At 43.7% G+C, this 23,107-nt stretch overlaps 1 protein-coding gene across 1 annotated transcript in view; it reads left to right on the top strand.

Annotated features, from left to right (window-relative positions):
• Positions 1 to 23,107, top strand: part of RASGRF2 (Ras protein specific guanine nucleotide releasing factor 2) — a 257,001-nt gene that overhangs the window by 195,526 nt on the left and 38,368 nt on the right. Inside the window, exon 18 of the mRNA XM_046000008.1 lies at positions 15,224 to 15,330. Within this exon, the coding sequence (XP_045855964.1) occupies positions 15,224 to 15,330 (107 nt within the window). The remainder of the gene's footprint in view (positions 1 to 15,223; positions 15,331 to 23,107) is intronic.

The raw sequence follows: 23,107 nt of genomic DNA, 5'->3' as shown, positions 1-23,107 counted from the left end.
TTTTTTCATAGTGTCTTTATCTGGTTTTGATATCAGGGCAATGCTGGCCTCATGGAATGAATTTGGAAGCTTTTCTTCCTTTATTTTTTTGCAACAGTTTGAGCAGAATAGGTGTTAACTCTTCTTTAAATGTTTGGTAGAATTCCTGTGAAGCCATTTTGTCCTGGACTTTTCTTTGTTGGGAGGTTTTTGATTACTGATCAAAACATATCATTGCTAGTAATAAATCTGTTCAAATTTTCATTTCTTCTTGATTCAGTTTTGGGAGGTTACATGCTTCTGGGAATTTATCCATTTCTTCTATGTTGCCCAATTTATTGACATATAATTTTTCATAATACTGTCTTATAATCCTTTGTATTTCTGTGTTGGCCATTTCTCCTCCTTCATTTCTGATTTTGTTTACTTGAGTTATCTCTCTCTCTCTCTCTCTCTCTCTCTCTTTTTTGATGAGCCTGGCAAAGGGCTTATCAGTTTTGTTGATCTTTTCATAGAACCGTCTCCTGGTTTCATTGTACTATTGCTTCTTTAGATTTGGTTTCATTTATTTTTGCTCCAGTCTTTATTATTTCCTTCCTTCTACTGGTTTTGAGTTTTCTTTGTTCTTTTTCTAGTTCCTTTAAGTGTGAGGTTAGATTGTTTATTTGAGATTTGTCTAGCTTCTTGAGGTACTCCTCTATTGCTATATACTTCCTTCTTAGAACAGCTTTTGCTGCATCCCAAAGATTTTGGACCACTGTCTTTTCATTTGTCAGTAAGTTGTTGTTTGGTTTTTTTTTTTTTAATTTCCTCTTTGATTTCTTGGTTGAAATCTTGGTTGTTAGGTAACATGTTATTTAGCTAACATGTATTTGTGTTCTTTCAAGATTTTTTTCTTGTGGTTTATTTCTAGTTTCATAGTTTTATGGCCAGAAAGGATGCATGGCATGACTTCAGTCTTTTTGAATTTGTTGGCCACTTGTTTTGTGGCCTAATACATGATCTGTTCTGGAGAATGTTCCATGTGCACTTAAAAAGAATGTGTATTCTGCTTTTTTAGGATGGAATGTTCTGAATAAATCTGTTAGATCCATCTGGTCCAATGTGCCATTCAAAGACACTGTTTTCTTGCTGATTTTCTGTTTGGATGATCTATCCATTAATGTAAGTAGGGTGTTAAAATCCCCTACTGTTATTGTACTACTATAAATTGCTTCCTTTATGTTTGTTATTAGCTGCTTTATGTATTTGCGTGCTCCCATCTTGGGTACATAAATATTTATAATTGTTATACTTCTTGTTGGGCTTTTTTCCTTATGATAATACAGCGTCCTTGTCTCTTGTTATGGTCTTTGTTTTAAAGTCTATTTTGTTTGGGGGCACCTGTGTGGTTCATTCAATTATACATCTGCCTTTGGCTTAGGTCATGATCTCAGAGTCCTGGATCACCCTGCATCAGCTGGCTGGCTGGGTTCCCTGCTCTGTGGGGAGCCTGCTTCTCCCTCTCCCTCTGCCTCCCTACCCTGCTTGTGCTCTTTCTCTCTCTGCATTCTTTCACTCAAATAAATAAATAGAATCTTTAAAAAAATAAAACCTATTTTGTCTGATAGCAGAATTGCTACTCCAGCTTTCTTTTCACTCAGTTGCATTTGAATGATAAATGTTTTTTCATCCCTTCACTTTTCATCTGCAAGGGTCTTTAGGTCTGAAATGAGTCTCTTGTAGGCAACATATAGATAGGTCTTGCCTTTTTATCCATTCTGTCAGCCCACACCTTTTGTTTGGGGTGTTTAGTCCATTTACATTTGCAAGTAGTTAATGACAAGTATGTATTTATTGCCTTTTTGTTACTTGTTTTATGGCTGGTTTTGTAGTTCTTCTCTGTTCCTTTCATTTCTTGCTCTTTTTTCTTATGGTTTGCTGGCTTTTTTTAATGCTGTACTTGCATTCCTTCCTCTTTATTTTTTTCATATCTATTGGCTTTTGATTTGTGGTTACCATTAGATTTGTACATAACATCTTCTGTGTATAGCAGTCTATGTTAAGTTGATGGTTGCTTAAGCTTGAACCCATTCTTTACTCTTCCCCCCAACCCCTTTTTAAAAAATTTTTTAAAAAATGATTTCATTTATTTATTTGGCAGAGATAGAGAGACAGAACACAAGCAGGGGGAACAGCAGGCAGAAGGAAAGGGAGAAGCAGGCTCCCTGTTTTGTAGGGAGCCCGATTTGGGGCTCAATCCCAGACCCTGGGATCATGACCCACGCTGAAGGCAGAGGCTTAACTAACTGAGCCACCCAAGTGCCTGCCACCCCACCTCATGTTTTAGATATATGGTGTCATATTTTACGTCCTTTTGTGAGTCCCTTCACTGATTTTTATAGATGTACTGAATTTTACTCTGTGTGCTTCCTAGATTTCTTATTCTTACTTATGGTTTTCCTTTCCACTCAAAGAGCCCCCTTTGACATTTCTTGTAGGGCTGGTTTAGTGGTCATGAATTCTTTTAACTTTTGTTTGTCTGGGAAACTCTTTATCTCACCAACTATTCTGATTGATAGACTTGCTGGAGAGAGTATTATTGGCTGCAGATTCTTCCTTTCAGTACTTTGAATACATAATGCTACTCCCCCTAGCCTGCAAATTTGCTGCTAAAAAGTCAGCTGACAGCTCTATGGGGTTTCCCTTGTATATAACTCTTTCCTTTCTCTTGCTGCCTTTGAAATCACTCCTTTTTGCCATTTTAATTACTGTATTTCTTGGTGTGGACATCCTTAAGTTGATTTTGTTGGAGGCTCTCTGTGCCTTCTGGATCTGGATTTCCACTTCCTTTCCCAGCTTAGGAAAGTTTTCAGCTATTATTTCTTCAAGTAAATTTTCTGTCTCTTTTTCTGTCTTTTCTCCTGGGGTTCCTATAATGTGAATGTTATTATGCTTTGATGCTGTCTCTGAATTCCCTATGTCTACTTTCATTTTTTACTATCTTTTTTCCTCTCCAGTTCCATTTCTGTGTCCCCTGGGTCACTAATCTGTTCTGTTTCCTCTAGTCTACTGTTTATCCTCTCTACTCTATTTTTAATTTCAGTTATTGAGTTCTTCATCTCTGATTGGTTCTTTTTTAGGTTTTCTATCTCTTTGTTGGGGGTCTTGCTGAGATCCTCCACTCTTTCTTATGTCCAGTGAGTATCTTTATGACCATTATTTTAAGTTATCTATTAGGCATGTTACTTATCTCCATTTCATTTAGCTCCTCATTGTGATTTTGTCTTGTTTTTTTTTCATTTGGGATGTATTCTTCTGTCGCCTCAGGGCTGCATGCCCTCTACTATCTGGAATGGCTCTCTTTACCTGTTTTGGGCAGGGTTTAATCCGTGGTTTATTCGTGGGGCAGTCTGGGGTCGCTTTGGGCTTGAGTTGAGTCAGACTAGGGGTTTGCCAGAGCTACAGTAGCCCTGAACTGCAGGGGGCTTTCTCTGTGTCATCCCCTGAGAAACTTTCAATGGTGAGCAAGACTTGCTGTCAGACCAGATATCTGCCCCAACCTCTTGACGGAGCTGCAGTTGGCCTGGTGTGTGTTAGTTATCTTCCTCTGCTCCTGGGGCAGGAGCCATTCTGGAGCCGTGCTGGTCCCTGTTGGGGCTGCTTGCACACTTCCAGTTTTGTGGCACTGCTTTGGATGGGCTCTGGTGGGGAGGGAGGGGCATGTCTGCAGGAGAATGGCGGGAGGCTGGGCATGTAGTGTAAGCAAGGTTTGTGCGGATCTGCTGTGTGAGGAGACCAAGTGCTCAGGCTTGGCTGGTGGGGGCATATCCATAGGAGAGCACAGGGGATGGGGCATACTGTTAGCGGCTTAGACATAAGGGGTGTTTGTACAGGGCTGGTGCCCAGAGGTGTACATGGGTCTAGGCTGTGGGGCGTTGGATGGTGTCCACCAGCTCCTTCATTCCTGGAGAAGTCTCCCAAGGATCCCTGCCCCTCTAGCACATGCTCTGAGAGGATTAAAGAAATCGCGCTCCTGTTTACCCCCTGTGTTTTTCAGATTGCTCCTTCTATGCTGTATCTCAGAAGGGCTGTTGTGCGGGCACTTTAAGGGCATGGACTCCATTTCTTGTGGCCCTGCAACTCTCTCAGAGTCAGGCCCGCTGACTTTTAAAGTTCCAGGTGTTAAGCCCCGCTGACTGAAAGAACTCATGAAGTTATACCACTCTGGTTTTCAAGGCCAAATGTTATAGACATACTGGGCTGTCCAGTGTGTCTGTTTCTTCCGTCTTTCTACACCTACAGGGCCCCTGCCTCCGAGGGCAGTCCCATGGGTTTGCTTAGCTACCAAGTAAGTTTCTGCCCTTCCTGCCTTCTGCAGTGTGGCCTCTTCTGCATATGTAGCTGGGGAGAGTCTATTCTGCAAGTCTTTGTGGTGTTTTCTGCGTTGTGTACTCTCATGTGGGTGTTGTCTAGATGTGTCTGTGGGCAGTGAGCTTAGGGTCCTCCTACTCCACCATATTCCCCCAAAGTCCCTGAATTCCCTGTATTTTCAAAGGCCTCTTGGCTAATAGTGGTTGTGCTGTCAACAAACTCTGACATAAAGTCATCGAGATCTTGTGCCTTTTGGGTTTGTTTGTTTTTTTTTTTTTTCAGATTGCTGTGTCTTACTTTTCAAATGGGTTCAGCTTATTGTCCCCTATCAACCTATATCACCTCTCAGTTTCTAGGCTCTTTCTTTACGTCTTGCCTCAGCAATAATCTTGACAAGTAATTTTGCTTACGTGGTGGCTTCACTTCCCACCGACTCCTCAAATGCCCTCGTTCTGCTCGGGCAGAAGTCACCATCACCCTGTTTCTTGGCATTCGTGTTGCATTTCCACACCAGCACAGAAGCTGGTGGGGCAGCAAAGGGAGGGCTGAAGACAACCCAGCCATAAACAGGAGCATCTTGCACTTCCTGGGAGAGTCACTCAGGTGGTGTGTTTCAGTGGGAGGAGCCTGGGTTTTAGAGTCAGATCATCTGGCCATAAATTCTGTCTCTTCCTTTGCTCTCTGTGAACTTATGTGGCTACTGGACTTCTCTGAGCCTGCGTTTTCCCATCTGTAAAAGCAAGGAATATATTTTCTGGAACTGTGAGAATAGAAATAATACACAAAGGTTCTCACAAGTTTTAAATTTAGTATAAAATCATTCCTTTAAGAATCTTGACAGCACAGGGGTGCCTAGGTGACTCAGTCACTTGAGCGTCCACCTCCTGATTTAGGCTCAGGTCATGATCTCAGGATTGTGAGATCGAGCCCCGCATCAGGTTCTGTGCGAGAAATGGAGCCTGTTTAAGGTTCTGTCTCTCTCCCTCTGACATTCTCCCCTGACTTGTGCACCTGCTCTCTGGCTCTCTTAGGAAAATAAATAAATCAATAAAAATAAAAAGAATCTACAACACACACTTTTAAAAACCCATAAAAACAATTCAGCTGATAGTTACTTATTTCCTTGAAAGATGAAAGCAAGTGAAAGGTATTGATTTTGCCATTCTTTGTGTATTTTTTTTTTATCACAGATCATGATAAACCTGCTGAGCTTCTTTTCCTCCGTCTAGAAAAATATGGTTTTTTTCCCCTGTTAAAGTTAATTGTACTTAGATAAAATCTCAGGTTAATGTAAGAAGAACTCAAAAACTGAGAGATAAGAACACACTTATAAATAGACAAAAACAACAACAACAAAGCCCACTATGCAGCCTTTGTTCATTGCCTCCTGTGTTTTCTTAGCAGTGGAACACTGTTACCATGGTTCAGTGTAGGGGATGTGCAAATCTCCTGCTTGTCTGTGTTTACCTTGTCTTCTTCAGTATACTAGCTATGTGACCTTGAGTAAGTAACTTACCTTCTTCATATCTAGGAATTTATTTTCTACTTGGTTCAGTGTGCAGTATGGAGACATGAGAAATACTTGTGCTGGAACAGGAACAAGTGAAAGGGAGATTGAAGATTATTTTTGAAGAGACATGCAACTTGCTCATTTGCAGGGTTTCCAGTTATGCATTTTGGTGTTTTACTTGTTTGAAGGTTATGTCCTCCCCATTTATAGAGCAGACTCCATGAGCTCAAGGACCACATCTCTTGGTCCCCCAGTACCTACGCAGTACCTGGAACACAGTAGAGGCTCTATAGCTATTGACCGAATAATTGAATTAGGGATGGAGGAAGAACAGGAGGACAGAGAGAATGGAAGAAGGAGGATTATCTAGGAGACAGTAGCCACTACACCTGTGTGAAGAACCTAGACTTAGCATTGTGGCAGGAGGGTGGAGAAAAGGGGACAAATCTGACAGATGCTACTAGAAAGTTAATAGTATTTGCTAACTGAATGGGAAAAGCAAAGGAGAGACAGAGAAGAATAAGGTTTTCCAGGGCGCCTGGGTGGCTCAGTGAGTTACAGCCTCTGCCTTCAGTTCGGGTCACGATCCCAGGATCCTGGGATTGAGCCCCACATTGGGCTCTCTGCTTCACGGGAGCCTGCTTCCCCCCACGCCTGCCTCTCTGCCTACTTGTGAGCTCTGTCAAATAAATCAAATCTTTAAAAAAAAAAGAAAGAAAGAAAAAGAATAAGGTTTTCCATCTGAGAGGCCGAAATGATGATTATCCCATTAACTCAAGGGAAAGTTAAGATGGGGAGGAGTTTGAGAGCCAGAAACATACATTTAATTTTACATTTAATTTAATACCTCTAATGCATAAGTGTATTACTTATGAGGGTAGAATGTGTCATTATATGGACATCTCTCGTAAGAAGCTTGAACTGAGGGATTTGGGGGCATATTGGAACTGAAGATGTGGGTTGGAGTGCATAGAAAAACGATGAGACAGTTAGGTGCCTGAAGGAGTGAAAGCTGCACGGAGTTAGCTGGAGCACAGACAGGGAACCAACGAATGAGACAGTGTGGACAAACAGGAGGATTAGGCACGGAGTGGGGAAAGTATCTGGTGACAGAAGCAATGGGGGGCCACTAGGAGAAGCAGCTCCTTCTGCTTGCTCCTGCAGACATGTTTCAGAGTAAGGCGCACAGTTTCCCAGGAGTTCTGGGAAATTCCTGCAGATAATTTAAACATAGTCTAATAATCAGGTTGTCTACATCAGTCACTTTCAGACTTTTTTATTGCAACCTACTCGAAGAAATAATTTTACATTTTGACTCAGGATACACACACACACACACACACACACACACACACAATTGATAGAAATTGATAGAAGAATACTCATCTTCTCTATGTACAATCCATTCAGTCAGTTTTCATCTATTTCATTTTTTTTTTTTAAATTCTGCGAACAGCCCACTAAACCGATTTCATTCCCCATTAATAAGTCATGACTGGAAATTTTAAAAGCCCTGGTCTGTCTGTATGACGGTCACAGCAGGAAACATACTGAATTTGGGGAAAGAGCACATTTTGAGAAAATTTTAATTCTAGTTAAATAAATAAAGGTTTACGTCTGGTACTCATTACAGTAGGAAACACAGATTTCTATAATGGGGGCCACTCTGTCAGCACATCTCGAAGTTTAGAACTAAAAGGGAAGAACTTACTTTTTTAAAAAATTTTTTATTTATTTCTTATTTTTTTAATAAACATATAATGTATTTTTATCCCCAAGGGTACAGGTCTGTGAATCGCCAGGTTTACACACTTCACAGCACTCACCATAGCACATACCCTCCCCAATGTCCATAACCCCCTCCCCCTCTCCCAAGGGAAGAACTTACTTTGCCAGGATCTTTTGTTGTAGCCTTACGTGTTGGTTTGCCACCTTGTAAGAAAAAATTGAAGTCTAAACTTTGGATCCAGCCAATGAGATGCAATTAAATGCGCTCTGGCGGGCGCCTGGGTGGCTCCGTGGGTTAAGCCGCTGCCTTCGGCTCGGGTCATGATCTCAGGGTCCTGGGATCGAGTCCCGCATCGGGCTCTCTGCTCAGCAGGCAGCCTGCTTCCCTCTCTCTCTCTCTGCCTGCCTCTCTGTCTATTGTGATCTCTCTCTGTCAAATAAATAAATAAAATCTTTAAAAAAAAATAAAAAAATAAATGCACTCTGGCTTTAGAAATGGGCAGACCTGGGCTCAAATCCTGGCTCTGCTGTTTAATAACTATGCCCTTTGCCGAGTTTCTTCACCGCTTTTTTGTTTCTTTATCTGTAAATGGGAATAACATTTACCCCAATTCGGATGCTGTTGTTGAAGAAGCCACATTATTCATGGTACTTTGCTGATTACTTGGTGGGCATGCAATAAATGGCAATTGGAATTATTGTCCTTGGTTATGAGGATGAAATTCCGTACCACTTGTAAAGCTCCTAGCACAGTGCCTGGCAAACAGCAGTAATAAAGATTAATGATCTTTCCATGCCAGCAACCAAAGGGTAGAAATATGTTGTAACCCAAGAGCATGGAAATGTACAAACCAATTATATGACATGATTTTTTTAGGATGATATTTACTAGATAAAGCAAAGCATATTGATACAAGTGATGTTATTGGAGAGACTGAGCCCCATTTGTATGAAGTGAAAAATAATGCATCACTGACATACATTTCTTAATTCCCTCACTGATGTAAAACATTAAAGTGCTCCCAGTGCTTTTATTCAACAAGCCTAAATTTATTAAGACCAGCAATGCAGAATAGTGGTGATAAAAACACGACAAGAAACAGTTCCTAGATATGTGATACAGTAACCAGTAGTTAGCATTTACTTTTTCTCCCTGACAACCCATCACCGTGGACCATTGATAGCATTATTATCTCTCTGCTTTTTGGCTCTTTTTTGATTCTACTCTGACTTTCCTCACCAATTCAGAAGGATGGCTTAAAGGTGCTTTGTTGGAATTCATAAGAGCTCTGTGGTCTAGTTCTTGGCCATCTACTTCTGATGTTAAAACACTTTCCTGTGCTCAAGAATTCCTTGTCTTTTCTAGTTTGTCCTCTGTAGCTTCAGAGTAGCTCTAACTGGACTAGCCCATAATCCACCTATGTGTCGTCTTATTTCCATATCACGTTATTTTACTTGCCTCTGACAAAGAAGACAGTGAAGTTGGCCGAGTGTCATATCATTTGAGGAATAAAGTGAAGCTTTCCCTTTCCCCCTCTATTTTCAATTTCCCTGGCTGCCTCCCCCACTACTTTATTGTATCTTCTGGTTGTGATAGATTTCAGATTTGTGGTCACCACAGTGATACGGTGAAAGGATGCCCTGACTTCAGATGTAAAGCACCTGCAGGCACTTTCAGATAGTTTCCATAGGGAGTGATGGGATTTTTATTAAGAAATGTAATGGAGAGGGGGAAAGAAAAGAAAAGTAATGGGGGCCTGGGTGACTCAATGGGCTGAAGCCTCCGCCTTCGGCCCAGGCAATGATCTCAGGGTCCCTGCACTCGGCTTTCTGCTCATTGGGGATCCTGCTTCCCCCTCGCTCTCTGCCTGCTTCTCTGCCTACTTGTGATCTCTGTCTGTCAAATAAATAATAAACTTAAAAAAAAAAGTAACTGCTGAGTGCTTGTGTGCGAAGCTGAAGGGCCTACAGAGATGCTTGAAATGAACTCCCTTCACCAGGGAGTGTATATTTAATGCGAGAGATGCCTCATCTACCAGTTGCTAGAAGGGATGGCATGAGTCACAAGGTGTCTGGGGGGAGGACTGTAAAGTTGAATCTCATTCTTAAATTCACATGTATGGTGATTTGGTTCTTACCACTTTTCCAGATGGCTTTTTGTTGCCCACATTAGTCATTTTGACCAGTGCCTACAACTTCAAAAGAATATGCAAAAGTTGAGAAAGGCAGGACTCTAGGGGTGCTGTATTCCAGACATGTGCATTCGTAAAAGAAACTCTCCTGGCATACGTGGTTTCATTGTGCTGTCACACTTGACAGGTGAAAGCTGTGTAAAGCCCTGCAAAGATTTTCTATTTGCTATTCCCAAAAAATGGTGCGGGAACTCCTTGGGGGATGGAGCTGTGATTCTAGGATCAAATAGTTTCCACATGGAATTGCCACCAATTAGCTGTGTAGCTCATGCTAAAATTCAGAAATAAATATTGCCCAGGCGGCCTCCAACTTAGATGGTGGCTTAAAATAAAGAGGAAGCCTAATGAGTGATGGAGAATTGTTGCTCTGATCATGTAGCTTTAAAGTCTGTGAAAAATGGGGAGATGGGCATGTCTGATGACATGAGCGAGCTCATGAGAGCCCAGGTAAGGCATTAATTTCAGTACATGAATAAGCCGCAGCTCCTTTTATAAAACTTGCTTTAACAGCATTTGCTACAGGTATGCCCCTCAGAGAGCTGGTTCAGGTATCTGGTTTAGGGAATTTCTAAACTGTTGCTGGTTTACATGGAACTGAGAGAGTATTCCTCTAGAAAATCAAAGATCTCCATCTGTTGATCAAGCAGTGAGAAAGGTTCTCCAGGAGGGAAATAAGTTGATGTTCATCAAATCCTTGCTGCTTTCACATATAGCTTATAACTAACTTTCTGGCAAAAGTATTTACTGAGGGCCATTATTAGATTAAGGGGGCGGGTGGATGGATGAAGCCAGCTCTAGGTGAAAGTATAATAAATATGATTTCATTGAGTATGATTTCCTTGTTTTACAAGAATTATTTAATTTTTAACATAATGTTACATGGTTTTATTCTGCTCATTTTACAAGTTAGGAAACTAAGCCACAGAGAGGTTATGTGGAGGATTGCTCTGGACTTGACTTGTTGTCCATCCTGGAGCCACACATGGATGGATGGCCTGACTTGGGAAGGGTGCAATGGAATGTGTGTTTTTGGAGCCTTCCCTCCCTGGTTCTCAGCACTTGGAAGGGTGGTCCTGCCTGTGGCTGGTCCTGCTATCTTACTCATCTTTCCTACTAGCTGAGGATTGTTCCAGCTGCACTGAGTGTGCATTGTTGGGGATCACTTAAGTAGTACCTGGTCACCTTCCAAGAGAATGTTGAGTCTGCAAGTGACAGCAGGTGATGAGCTCTGAGCAGCAGAGATACTGAGAACTTACCAAGCTGCAATCTCCACAGAAAAGATAAATAACATGGTGGTTAGGAGTTATGAAGAACATCTAAGCAGTGTAATCAAATCCTAACCTAAATGGTAATAGAGGTTGAGATTTGAATTTGTGGAAATATTGGAAATTTGATAAAGAAAATCCTTGAAGTGGTCTTTTAATGTGTGACACGCAATAACTTGGAGAGCAGAAGACCGTTCCTTGGCATTCTTTCAAAAGAAACTCCCCTGCCACCCACCCCTGATGCAGACACGAAGAGACCAGTAGTGATAGATGCTTTTTCCAAAATACGTTAAAGGAGTAGCAGCTCTGTTAAAAGTGCTTTTCTTTCTTAATATTTCACTTTGATTTTCGTCTTTCTGTCTCTCTCTTACTCCCATCTATTCTCATCTCACTGATTGGCATCCTTATACTTACATATACAGGTAGGAGACTGCCTCATTACCCTTTTTCAATGTTCTAAGAGCTTTTGACTTCCATCCTCCGGCAAAATGATGGTGCCTTAATATTCCCCAACTCTCACTCCCGTTGAAGTCTCTACTCTAATTTGGTTGATCTGAGCATTCTCATCCACTCTCCCCAGTCCCCATACCATTTCCTGTCCTTTTCATCTGCCTTTCCTTTGTAGATCATAAATATATCCTCACCAGTTGCTTCAAAGGTATCTGTGTCTTGGAATTCCATCATTTTGCAGTTTTTCTGGGTGCAGCTTTCATTTTCTTTATCCTCCTTGGGTTCATTGCAATTCCTGAACCTGAAAATTCATGTCTTCCATCAGGTCTAAAAAATTATTTTCCTATACTGTCCTTCTGGTTTTTTTGTTGGAACTTCTAACTCTTTCCTGCCTGTCTTTTAACACTTTTTTTCTGTTTTCTCTGTTTAACTCTTGGTACTGCATCTGAATACTTTTCTGAAGTCTGGTTTTTTTAATCTCTTTGCAGTTTATTGTTGGTTTGGTGGGGCCTGTCTAATCAGTATTAATGTATCCTATGAGTTTTTGATTTCAGCTTATCTATTTTTTAACAGTAATTGAAAAAATAATTCTATTAACTTTGAAGTTTTATGTGGTTCTTGTAAAATCTGACTGTAAAATTTTTTTATTCTTTTATCATGTTTTCGGTGTCCACTTTTATATCACTAGTCTTTGTAGACATTTTAATTTTAGGATGTTTAAACTGGATCTATCTATTAGTTCTGGTACCTGGAATTCTTGGTAGTGGTGGAGGGGTGGGATGGCATGTTCGTCATCCCTGTGTCTACTGATCCTTGCTCATGGCAGACAGTTTGAGTGTTTTGTAATTTTGGATTGTGAGTTTTTCTTCAGAGTTGTTTTGTTTTTCTTTTTATTTTTAGTGGAGAGCCAATATAGGCTGAGGTTGAGTTTCTGTCCCTCCAGAGAGATTCTATGTATACTTTTGTCCGGGGTCCCAGGATTATCATTGGCACGGGCCACTTTTTAGCTTCTCATTTAGTGGGACAGGCCATCCCATAGTGGCTTTATCTGCGCTTCAAATCTGCATGAAGTGGGCCTATGGCTGTCAGTTCTCGGGGAGGCTTCCTTTGCCATCCCCACAGAGATTCAGGCAGAGATGGATAAGTTTCTTAATGGTCTCCTTGTGCACTTGGAGCACTTTTTCCCCCTCATCCACTCTTCACAGGGGACTGGTCAAGTTCCAGTTTTATGTGGGAGTCGTAGTTCCTATTCCCTCACTCATACTTAGTGAAGGCCCTGCGGCTTCTTCTCCTGAACCACATGGATTTACAAGCCAAATCCTGTATTTCCCAGACTGGCGAACCGCTCTCCTCTTGAGGCTGCTAGCATCAGTTCAGAGGCTTGGTTCTGGTTTTCCGGTCCCTGCGTGTTTGACCCTAGAAAATTCATTTTCTTGAGAACTCAGCTATGCATTTTAAAAGATATTTATTATATTTTACCTAGGATTTGGAAGCTTTTAATAGCAAGAGATTTTTTAAAAAGAGGTCTGTTCGGCCAAGAGCACATCATCATTATCCTCTGACTGTGTCTGCTGGAGGGTCAAAGATGCCTGCCTACATCCAAAGAGCAGTGTGGAAAAGGGGCCTCTGCTCTTAAGATGTTCATAGATTTTTTTTTTTTTTTTGTCTAACTCATTTCGTAGACTCTGAGGACTATTCATTTATCTTTCACTCTATCCCCTTAACATTCAAATCACATTCAATATTTTGTAAATTCTCACTATCCAGGCTTTCATTCACTTATTCAGCAAATGTACATTGTATACAGCATTGCTACATGCCAGATATGTGCTTGTTGTGCTCAGCAAAAACATACCCGATCCCTGGCTACATAAATAAAAGTGAAATTGTAAATGGAACAAGTGCCCGAAAGTAAATGCGCATGGTGCTGTGAGATGTGTTGATGTGTTCAACTCAGGCCAGGAAGGGGAAGTGAAATAAACAAGAATAGCTTTCACTGAATGAAAAGGGGAGTGGTAATTCTGCCAGATGCAGAGCAGTATGTGCAAAGGCCCTGGGGTGAGAATGAAGGACTAAAAAAAAGGGTGGTGAGATGAAAGAGAAGTGAGAAGAATATGGTTCCAGAAAAGGCTGAGAGGGAGCTAGGAGTCAAACCATGGAAGAACTTGTGGGCTGTGTTAAGGACTTTTTCTGTTTATCCTAAGTGCCACTGAAGGGCTTTAAACAGGGGGATGACACATGTAATTTGGCCTTTGAAAAGAAGAGAAAGATTTGAGGGAGCAGGAAATGACAAACTATTGTCAGTAGGCCAGACTGAGAGTTGCTGGTAGCTCAACTTCAATTTTGACTTTGTAGAGACGAAGGTATGGACAGATTTGAGATTTACTTAGCAAATAAAATTATGGGGAAGAAGGTGAGAGAGATGGGCCAGGAACAATTCCACAGTTTCTGGCTTATATAACCGGATGGCTAGTGATGTCTCTTTAGGAAGTTGGGACCACTGGATAAGGACATGGTTTGGTGGAAGGGCATGGCTTTTTCTTTTATACAGATTGGTTCTGAGGTTTTTGAAACATCTAAAAGAAAAATATCAAGAAGCAGTTGAATATGTGGATCCAGAGCCCAGAGAAGAGATTTAGGGATATAAACCCATGAGGATTCGATTTTAGGTATTCATCAAATGAGCTTTCCAATGGAGACATGATAGCTATCCCTTGGATACAGAGACATGCAGGTTCCTAGTGACCTTAACAAGAGCTGTTGGGGTGGTAAGATGGGGGTGAGAAGCTTGGAGTAGGATGTAGAGCATGTAGAAGATGAGGAAATGGAATAAGTGAGTGTAGACAACTTTCAGGAAGTTTGCCAGTGAAGTTATATAAGGCTTGCGTTCATTTTTTAAAGGAAATATGTCACTTAATCATGATCGGAAGGTAAAATCTTTTAAAACAGAGACTCAATAGAAAAAAAATTGAAGTACTTTCTTGATAGTGAAAAGGTGACCGAGACCTATTTTGGCACAGTGGGGAACCAAAGACACTTAATCAGTACTGAAGTATATTTAGTGAGCTCTCACTGTTGTTCCAGATGTCATTCTAAGTGCTTGACATGTATTGACTAAATCTCCATAACAACACTGTGAGGTGGGTACATATTAGCCCGTGCAGGACACAAGGAAACCAGTCACAGAGAGGTGCTGTATCTTGCCAGGGTAGGACAACAGAGATTTGAACCCAGATAGTCTGGCTGCAGAGATCATGTTCTTAACCAACCATTTTGCCACCCCCCTTCTCAGTACATGGGCACATAATGAGGTATTTGTATCATCTATGAGCCAAGGTATGGGCTAATGCATCTGAATATTGAAAATGTTATTGGTTGTATGACTTTGAGGCAAAAGTATCAACTAGTGTTCACTTACATGCTTTGTTAAAACTTTCTTGGTTTTATGTTCTAGAACAAGGCAGGCATAAATGGAAATGTCATTAGATCAGATTTAGCTTTAGTCAGTGACTTTAATAATTGTGTGTACATTATTCATTTAATTGCACCTGTATCTGTGTGGTGTCCTCACAGCTGAGGGTGTAATAGTAAGTAGGCAGAATTCTCAACAGTCTGAAACCCCGCTACCTCTCTCCCAAGCTGTGTATTTGTAAGTGTCCGTTAACACAGGTCCTAAAATAAGTGATCTTTTCCAGATTCCTGGGGATTGGCTTTAACTACATGTGTGTGTTTATTCTCCTCCTAAGGATTTAACAACACTGAGAGGACGTGTGACAAAGAATTTATTATACGGAGAACAGCCACCAATCGAGTCCTGAATGTCCTTCGTCACTGGGTCTCAAAGCATGCACAGGTAATTCAGTGGTATCGCTAATTACTTTCAGGGGGGTTTTGGGGTTTTTTTAAACCAACTTTTTAAGTCATGACATTTGTAAAATGCCTTCTGAGTCTATGGAGTTAGGGTCTGAAACTTTGGAATTAGAACAGAAAGGGAATAGAGCCTGGATGGCTCAGTGGGTTAAAGCCTCTGCCTTTGGCTCAGTCATGATCTCAGGGTCCTGGGATTGAGCCCCGCATAGGGCTCTCTGCTCAGCAGGGAGCCTGCTTCCTCCTCTCTCTCTCTCTCTCTCTCTCTCTCTCTCTCTGCCTCTCTGACGACTTGTGATCTCTGTCAAATAAATAAATAAAAATCTTAAAAAAAAAAAAGAAAGGGAAGAACTAGGATAGACATACAGATCAAAGCAGACACACGGGTATTGGCCAAATATCCAGGATCCAGCAGGACACAGCAGGGGAAGCCCGGCTCCCCTCTTCCTCATCTTTTGAGGCAATGGCACCTACCCGAGGGCACTAAAGCCACCGTATTGTGCCTCCCAGGGAGCCATTCGTGGGCCCTCAAGGTAGCCACGACTGAGCCCCTGGGGGTCAGCAGCCGCTCCTCCCCTGAGGAAAACAGCAGATGCCCTGGAGATGAGCAACACTCTGGGCCCACACACTCTGGTGTCTGGTTGGGGACTATTTTCTCAGGCAGATTTAGGAGACATTTTGCCTCAAGCTTTTGATGTTCTGGTTCCTAGTACTCTGTTTTGAAATTACATCATGCTGACAGGAGACCTACTTGTTATTGGTTTGTGTGTTTTCAGTACACGTTTGTATAACGTATACCCACTTCACAGTTTCAGAAAATAAGGTAAGGGCCTCCTTTGCTTCATGGGCTGGAGACACGCATCGTGCTTTGGTTACCCACTGCCGAGCAATGGGCGGGCACTGGCAGACGCATGGCTGCCCGGCACTGTGCCAGGAGAGTTTTGAAGCGAGGGAAGGGGGCCCTGAGTGGCTCAGATCAGAACACATTAAACATATAAAATGTTTAAAGAAACAGAGAAAGGAGGAGCTCCCAGGTCTCACTTCAGTATATTCCCAGAGGCTGTCATGGGTTTGCCATGTGGCCCTTGGTGACCACAGTCCATGAGATGGGGTTAGGAGAGAGCCAGGCACCTACAGTCCCTATGGGAGGAGAATTCACTAATTGGGAAAAGTGGGATTTGGGCCTTGCCATCAGTTAGCCCATGACAATTCTGAAGTGTTAATTAAAATTAAAATGAAGGTAGCACGTTAAACACAGGATCTAAAAATTTTATCTTATGCATCTTCAATAAGTAAAAATGGATCCCTTATGACTCAAATTCTGAGGACCATCCTGAGCCCACTGAAAATGTCTAGTCTCTCCTCCTCGTCGTCTGAGGATGCTGCTTGTAAGTCCTGTTCGGCTCACTGCAGATACATGATAATGAAATCTACTCCGTGTCTGACCAGCCATTCCATTCCTCTCTGGTTTTGGACTCCAGGGTCCTGAGTTCTGATTCAAGGGGTCCGTGGGTGCTTCAAAAAGGTGGCACAAGCCTCCAGGGCACAAAGCTTCACAGAGGTCCTTCCGGTGTCTTCCCAGCTGCAAGCCAAAGCCCAGCCTGACCTGGGGCTCAGCTCCCTGCTGTCTGCAAATCTTCTCTCCGAAACCTCTAATCTGGATTCCCTGCCAACCTCACCTCCTCTCTGTCAATCCCCAGTGCCCTTTTTTTTTTAACAATCTGAAACCAGAATCCCTCACAATCCACACAGAACTCTTACAGTAGCTAGAAAAGAGTTGCAAAGCAATTTGCAATATACTGGGCTCACTCTACTTTGGGTGAAGAGAACTCAGATGGGGAGATGGCTGGACGGAATCCCTTGCTTCTAGGATAAAGAGCTTTACAGGAAGGTGTTATCATCTGGCTTGACTTTGGCTGCGTTGTACTTGCATAAACACGTGTGTGCCTATGGGGAGTATCGGACTGAATAGCACCACGTCACTGGGATAGAAAGTGGTTTGATAGGGAAGCACGGGTCTCTTTATTCAGATTGCATCCTGAGGCATTTAGTTGTAATCCACAAAGCATCCTAAATGTTAGCCGGACAGTTCGGACACTTTGCAGCCTGTTACTTAGGGCTTGTGTCTATGTGGGGAGCATTTGGTCACCAGTTCCATTTAGGGAGCCCACACTGGGACCCCACCTTCTCATACCCTCTCAACATGGGAGTCATGTGTGGCTGGTACACAGTGCTCAAATATCCAGTCTTTTGTCCTGACACGATTATTGTATAAAATGTAGACCCTGATGTGCCCGAGGAAGGTCTTACCACTCCCACCTTTGTCTTTTCTTCCCTTCCCTGAATGTGTGAGTGTATTTTAAGGATCTGTGATTGGTTTCCGATTGTCCCATTGTAACCTCATCGTGTACACATTCTGTCTCCTTCCTCATTTGGGTGAGTTCTCCATCACCTGATGTGGCCTGAGCCAGTTGGGGTGTGGGTGTGGCCCCTGGCTTGACAGACCCCAGGCAAGCAGATCGCCATGGTACCTAAATAAATAAAGAACTCACTAGTTAACCCTCACTTTGGTTTTGGTTTTCTTTGGTTTCACCTCACAACTGAAGGGCTTGGACAATAGGATTTTTCATGATCTTATTCACTCTATGCTGGTTGAGTCCCAGACTGTGACATTATTGTGGCAACCTGATTATTTTTAATTAATAATTTTCCCCAAAAAATGAGTAGGAAGTTGGAGTCTTTTCAAAAAAAAATACAGCCAAACATGGCAAATTGCATTACTACTCACATGGTAGACCAACCAGAGAATTCGCTTCTGTTTATCGAAAACAGAAAAGCCTCAGGGAAGTGACAAGATGTAGCTTTGTCCCCAGATAATCTGGAGAATTGAATCTACTACACAATATTAAGTATCATGTATCTATTTCTCATTTCTCACCAAAGGTGACTAGTATGGGTAGGTAGGACCCTGAACTTAATTCAGGAGAAATAGAGTGGCAGAATTATGAGAAATAAAATTTCCCTAGGATGTCCCCCTCAACTCCTTCCCCGCAGTGTGCTAGAATGCCATTCTGGAACCTTAGGTTTTCCTTTAGTAAGACTAGGATGCTTTTTTTTTTTCCTGATTCCAAAAATTTTCATCTGTTATACATTCTGCCCTAGTTTCTCTTCATTTTGTTACGCCTTTTCACTCATTTATTGCCTCTCATGTTGAAAGGAGGCCACAAGGCCTGGCTGGGTTCCTCCCACATGCCTTGTCTATGGGTTAGTGGAAGCAGGAGCCCAGAGTCAGGACACACGTGTTCTTCTTCCAACTCTGCTATTGTATCTTCTGTGGGGCCCGATTCTGTCCCTTGGCCTCACTGGGGGTGAATATTCTCTTCTGAGAATGAGAACAACCGTCCATCTCTTGCCTCCCCCAAGGATGTAGTGAGGGTTAAAGGCAATATTGAATCAAGAAGCATGAAAGACATCAAGTCCACCGTAGGTGGGTGTGACCAGATCCCTTCTAGCTAAGGACAGGAGATAAACATTTCCTCCCGGGGCAAGGAGCCCTTAGTTCCCTGCAGACCTGGCTTGTCTCCGTCATCTTTGTGTCTGCTTCCTCAGGACTCTGCTGTGCTGGGCACCTGGGAGATGCCCAGGAAGAGTTCTCAAAGCCAGTTTATGCATTCTCTCCAGGAGGTCATCCGCAAGCATTTACAGTTTCCGAAGTCAGCCAAGACAGAGACTAAAGCCACCAAGGGACCAGAAATCAGGGCTGTGTGTGTAGAAAATCTGAGAGAAAGAAGTGTTCTCATTAGGTGTCTGCACACTTCTCAAGTGTTTCCTGCTAGGAGGCCTCATGTATCATTTGCACAATTCCAAGCTATCTGCAGTTTTCAGGGCCACTGAGTTTTTAACCATGTGTTCCTGGGCTGCTTTGTCTTCTGTGCACAGACAAGAGAGGGCAGGGCTTTGAGGCTGACCTCGAGTGTGTGTGTTAGAGGCCTGGTATGTATAATCTGTAGCAATTTTGGTTTTCTTGCATTGCCTTATCGATCCACTGATCCTGGAGAGAGACTCTGTCCAGTTGTTTGAGGAATCCTACAGACCACGGAACAGCACTAAGGAAGGAGCCTGCAGTGGTGTCTGCAGGTCACGACCTGCTCACTCTGACTCGGTACCATGGGAGGGACACCTGGCCAAGAATGAAATGATCCCTCATTTTCTTAACTGTAGGTTAGGACAAATGCTTTAAAAGCACGAGATCAGATAAAAATGACCTACTCACATAAAAATCTCCTTCCCCACGGAACTCATGGAGGAACCATTGCTGCTTCCTCTCTTTTCCCTCCTTCGTTCATTCACTAGTAAGAATTGAGCCCTAGAGGGTGCCAGACAAGGGGTAGATGTGAGCGTGAGAGGATGGAGACGTTGCCTGAGTCAGGGGAGCTGGCCTTCAGTCTCCAGCGGAGAGGACTCCAGGAATACCACCACGTGCCCCACAGGAGTTAGCCACCGTCCGTCTACCACGTCCAGAGCAGGGCCCAGCTCCACCTGCCCTGGCATGTGGAAGGGGAAGCAGGGAGTGGAGACGGGGTGTTTTGGGGAAAGAACAGAGGACCTTTAGGGAGGCTTCCAGGCTGAAGGCGGGCCAAGCTAGGCCAGGAAGGAAATGTCTTACTGGACTGAACGGGGAACTTGGATAATGTATTGGACTGGCCTTTCTGATTGAAGAAGATAGAATTCTGTACCTAAAAGTTCTCAAAGACGTTGGTGCCTGCCCCAAAGCTATGTGCAGGGTGGGGAAGGATAGCGGACAGAGCAGTTTAATGGGATCGGTGAACAGCAGTTTCGCTGCTTGATGACTACATCCTTGTTTGTGGTACAGGAGGTGCAGGTCATGTGGGCGAGCAGCTTCACAGACTGTATCCAAATGACTCAGCTGTTGGGTTTCTAACTCACTAGGCCTCTTACACTCATTGTTTGGGGAACAAAGAGAGCATGCATTCAGCCGATGACGAAGAACTCTCGAGTTTTTGTATTTCGGTTTATATGCTTTGTTGCATTTTACCAAGCTATTACATTCGTAGAAGGGGCACTGAACTTAGGAGTGTGGCTCAGTGACTTTTTACCTTGAATGCACCTGTACGACTACTACTCTCATCAAGATCAGGTAGCACCCAAGAGGGTCTCCCCAGCCCATGCCCCTCGTCTCGGGCATTTCCCAGTCTTCTGTTGGTTTTACTATTATTCTTACTGATATTACGTACTTTCTCCATGGTAAGGATAAAACCCCTTATCGGCCAGTGACACTCATTCCCCCCCCCCTTGCTCTTTCACTGTGAACGGTATGTATGATACTTGTTACGTACATACATGCTTCTCCCATGATCAGAGAGCTTTCTGTGTAGTCTGTCATGTAGCAGTACACACGTACACACACACTCACACAGAGCCTAGCGTCTGTTAGAATCCACATCCTGTAGCACTTCCTGAGCACACTTAGCAAAGAAACAGAGGTTGGGCTATGAGACGCGAATCAGCAGCTCTCACAACTCAACTTTGTAGTCCCGTGTAGAAGTTGAGATGAAAGCTTTCATACCTCCAGAAATCCCCGTTGGAGCTGACCTCGGGCCATGGTGCCCGTGTAGCACGGATGTTGGAACCGAGGGGCCTTTGGAAGGTCGCTGGAGAAGCGGTGGGGCGGTGGGGAGGGCTTCGGGGTTGGAGTTACCCGGATGGCAATCCCCTCCCTCGCATCCATCAGCCACGTGCCTGAGCGAACTATTCAGCTCCTCCGGGACTCCGTTTCTCCTTCCATCTAAATGCGGATGGTGTCCCTTCTTTCTTCTAGCGACTGTGAGGGTTATGTGAGGTAAGACCTGTTAGAGCAACCGCCACAGATGAATGCTCAGAACGTCACAGATGGCTTCTCCTGGCAGAGCCCTGTGGGGGCCTAAACCCAGGCAGATGTGGTTACTCTGACCGGACCAGGGAGGCGATTAGGTCTCAGAGAGGGTCAGTCACCGCTGCCCAGGTGAACCGTTTATGATGGTGGAAACGTAGTGCCAAGTGCAGTAGCCACATGTGGCTCATGGGGCACTTGAAGTGCAGCTAGGGTGGCTGAGAAACGGAAGCTGGGACGCTATTTAATTTCGTTAAATTTAAATAGTCACATGTGACCACAAATGGCTCCAGTATAGATGCATAGTCCTAGACCCCTCAGAGGTACAGCCAGGAGCCAGACCCGGCTCCCTGATGTCTGGCTCAGAACTCCTCCCTCTCTCCAGCAGGGCCCCCTTCCTCTGAAACAGGAAAGCACGGTCACCTCTGCTTGGCCCCAGCAATCAGCCTGCTAAAGGGGCACACCTCTGTGGGGTCTGTAGACAAAGCAAACTTTTAAGTAACATCAGTGTTGGGGTTTTAGCAGTCCCAGAGGAGACGGTGGCTCTTTTCCCAATAAGGGAACGTACCAATGAGCATCTTTGCGTTTGGGCTTCGAGCCTGCCGCTTCAGACCAGGGGTCCGGTGGGATCATGCCTGGTTGACCACTTGAGGCAGGAACGCAGATGCTGCTGGGATGGCAGGGACTTCATGTGTTCAAAGACCACGGGGATCAGAGTGTCCTAAAGTGAGAGTTTCTACAGTTCGTCTCTTCTGTCAGTTATTTTGACAGATGACGGGGGGCCCTTTTTTAATTTTTAAAATTTTTGGCATTGCTTAGCAAGACACTAAATCTAGCATCAGTGAGAGCACTGAGTGCAGATCTATTCTTTGTTCCCAATCTGAAATGGAGGTTGGGTAAAAGATGAGCCTCGTACAGACTTTCAGTGTGGGTGGGAGGAAAGGTGTAAGTAGGATCTGACTTAGAGATCAGACTAAGTAGCTCCTGTGGACCGTTCTGATGGCGCTCAGCCGCCCTGCAGCCCCGCCGTCCTGCCCTCAGGCTCAGCCCCTCCTCCTCTCCACCTGGTCCTGCCCGTCAGCCGTGGCGGGGGCTCCCATCCAGGCTCCCTGTCAGTTTCTGCTTTGAGCCACACCTCTTCTTGCCACTGAACCAGTCTGAGCTTTGAGGCTGTCGTAATCATGATACAGGGCACCTGGTCTTTTATAGGCAACTTGAAAACATGACCCCCCCACCTAGAAGGTAGTTTCCTCTATGAGGGTGCATTCTGAGTGACAAGACTGGCCATGTTTTTGTTTTTGTGTCTGTAAGCAGGTTTCAAATATTAAGTCATTTACCCCCTCACTTCAGCCTTTGAAGGGAGGGAAGGTAGATGTTGTTGTTATCCAGCTTTACAGATGGGGAAATGGAAGCTTTGGGAGGTGAAACGATCTGCCGGAAATGACACAGATAGCAGGTGGCAAAAGCTGCTTCCACACCCCAGCTGCGGGCTGCCTAGCACAGGCTCTAACCCCTGATCTTGCCGGCCAACTCTTGGGGTGCAGACAGCTTGAAAGCAAAATGTACAGAGCCACTTCTGACTCAAAAAGGCGAGAATATCATATGCTAACACTGACCATGCTTTTGCTATTTCTGAATCTTTCCTTAGGAAAGTTACTTTTGTCCCGGAGTCTCTTCTGTGTCCCTTAAACAAAGGATCTGTACGGTCTTAACCAGCCAGAGCGCTGCCTCCCTTCTGAAGGGCGGCACCTCTTGGATATTCAGACGGTGATTTAGAGGCTGCGTGCTGTCTTCGGTGAAAAGTCAGGAGACCCCAGACATCCCACCTAACAGGTGGATGAGGATGCTGGCCCCCTGCTCAGCAGCCCCAAAG

The sequence above is a fragment of the Meles meles genome, chromosome 3, assembly GCF_922984935.1.
Source record: "Meles meles chromosome 3, mMelMel3.1 paternal haplotype, whole genome shotgun sequence".
In the NCBI taxonomy this organism is placed as follows: domain Eukaryota; kingdom Metazoa; phylum Chordata; class Mammalia; order Carnivora; family Mustelidae; genus Meles; species Meles meles.
This window is presented reverse-complemented; position numbering and strand designations above follow the sequence as displayed.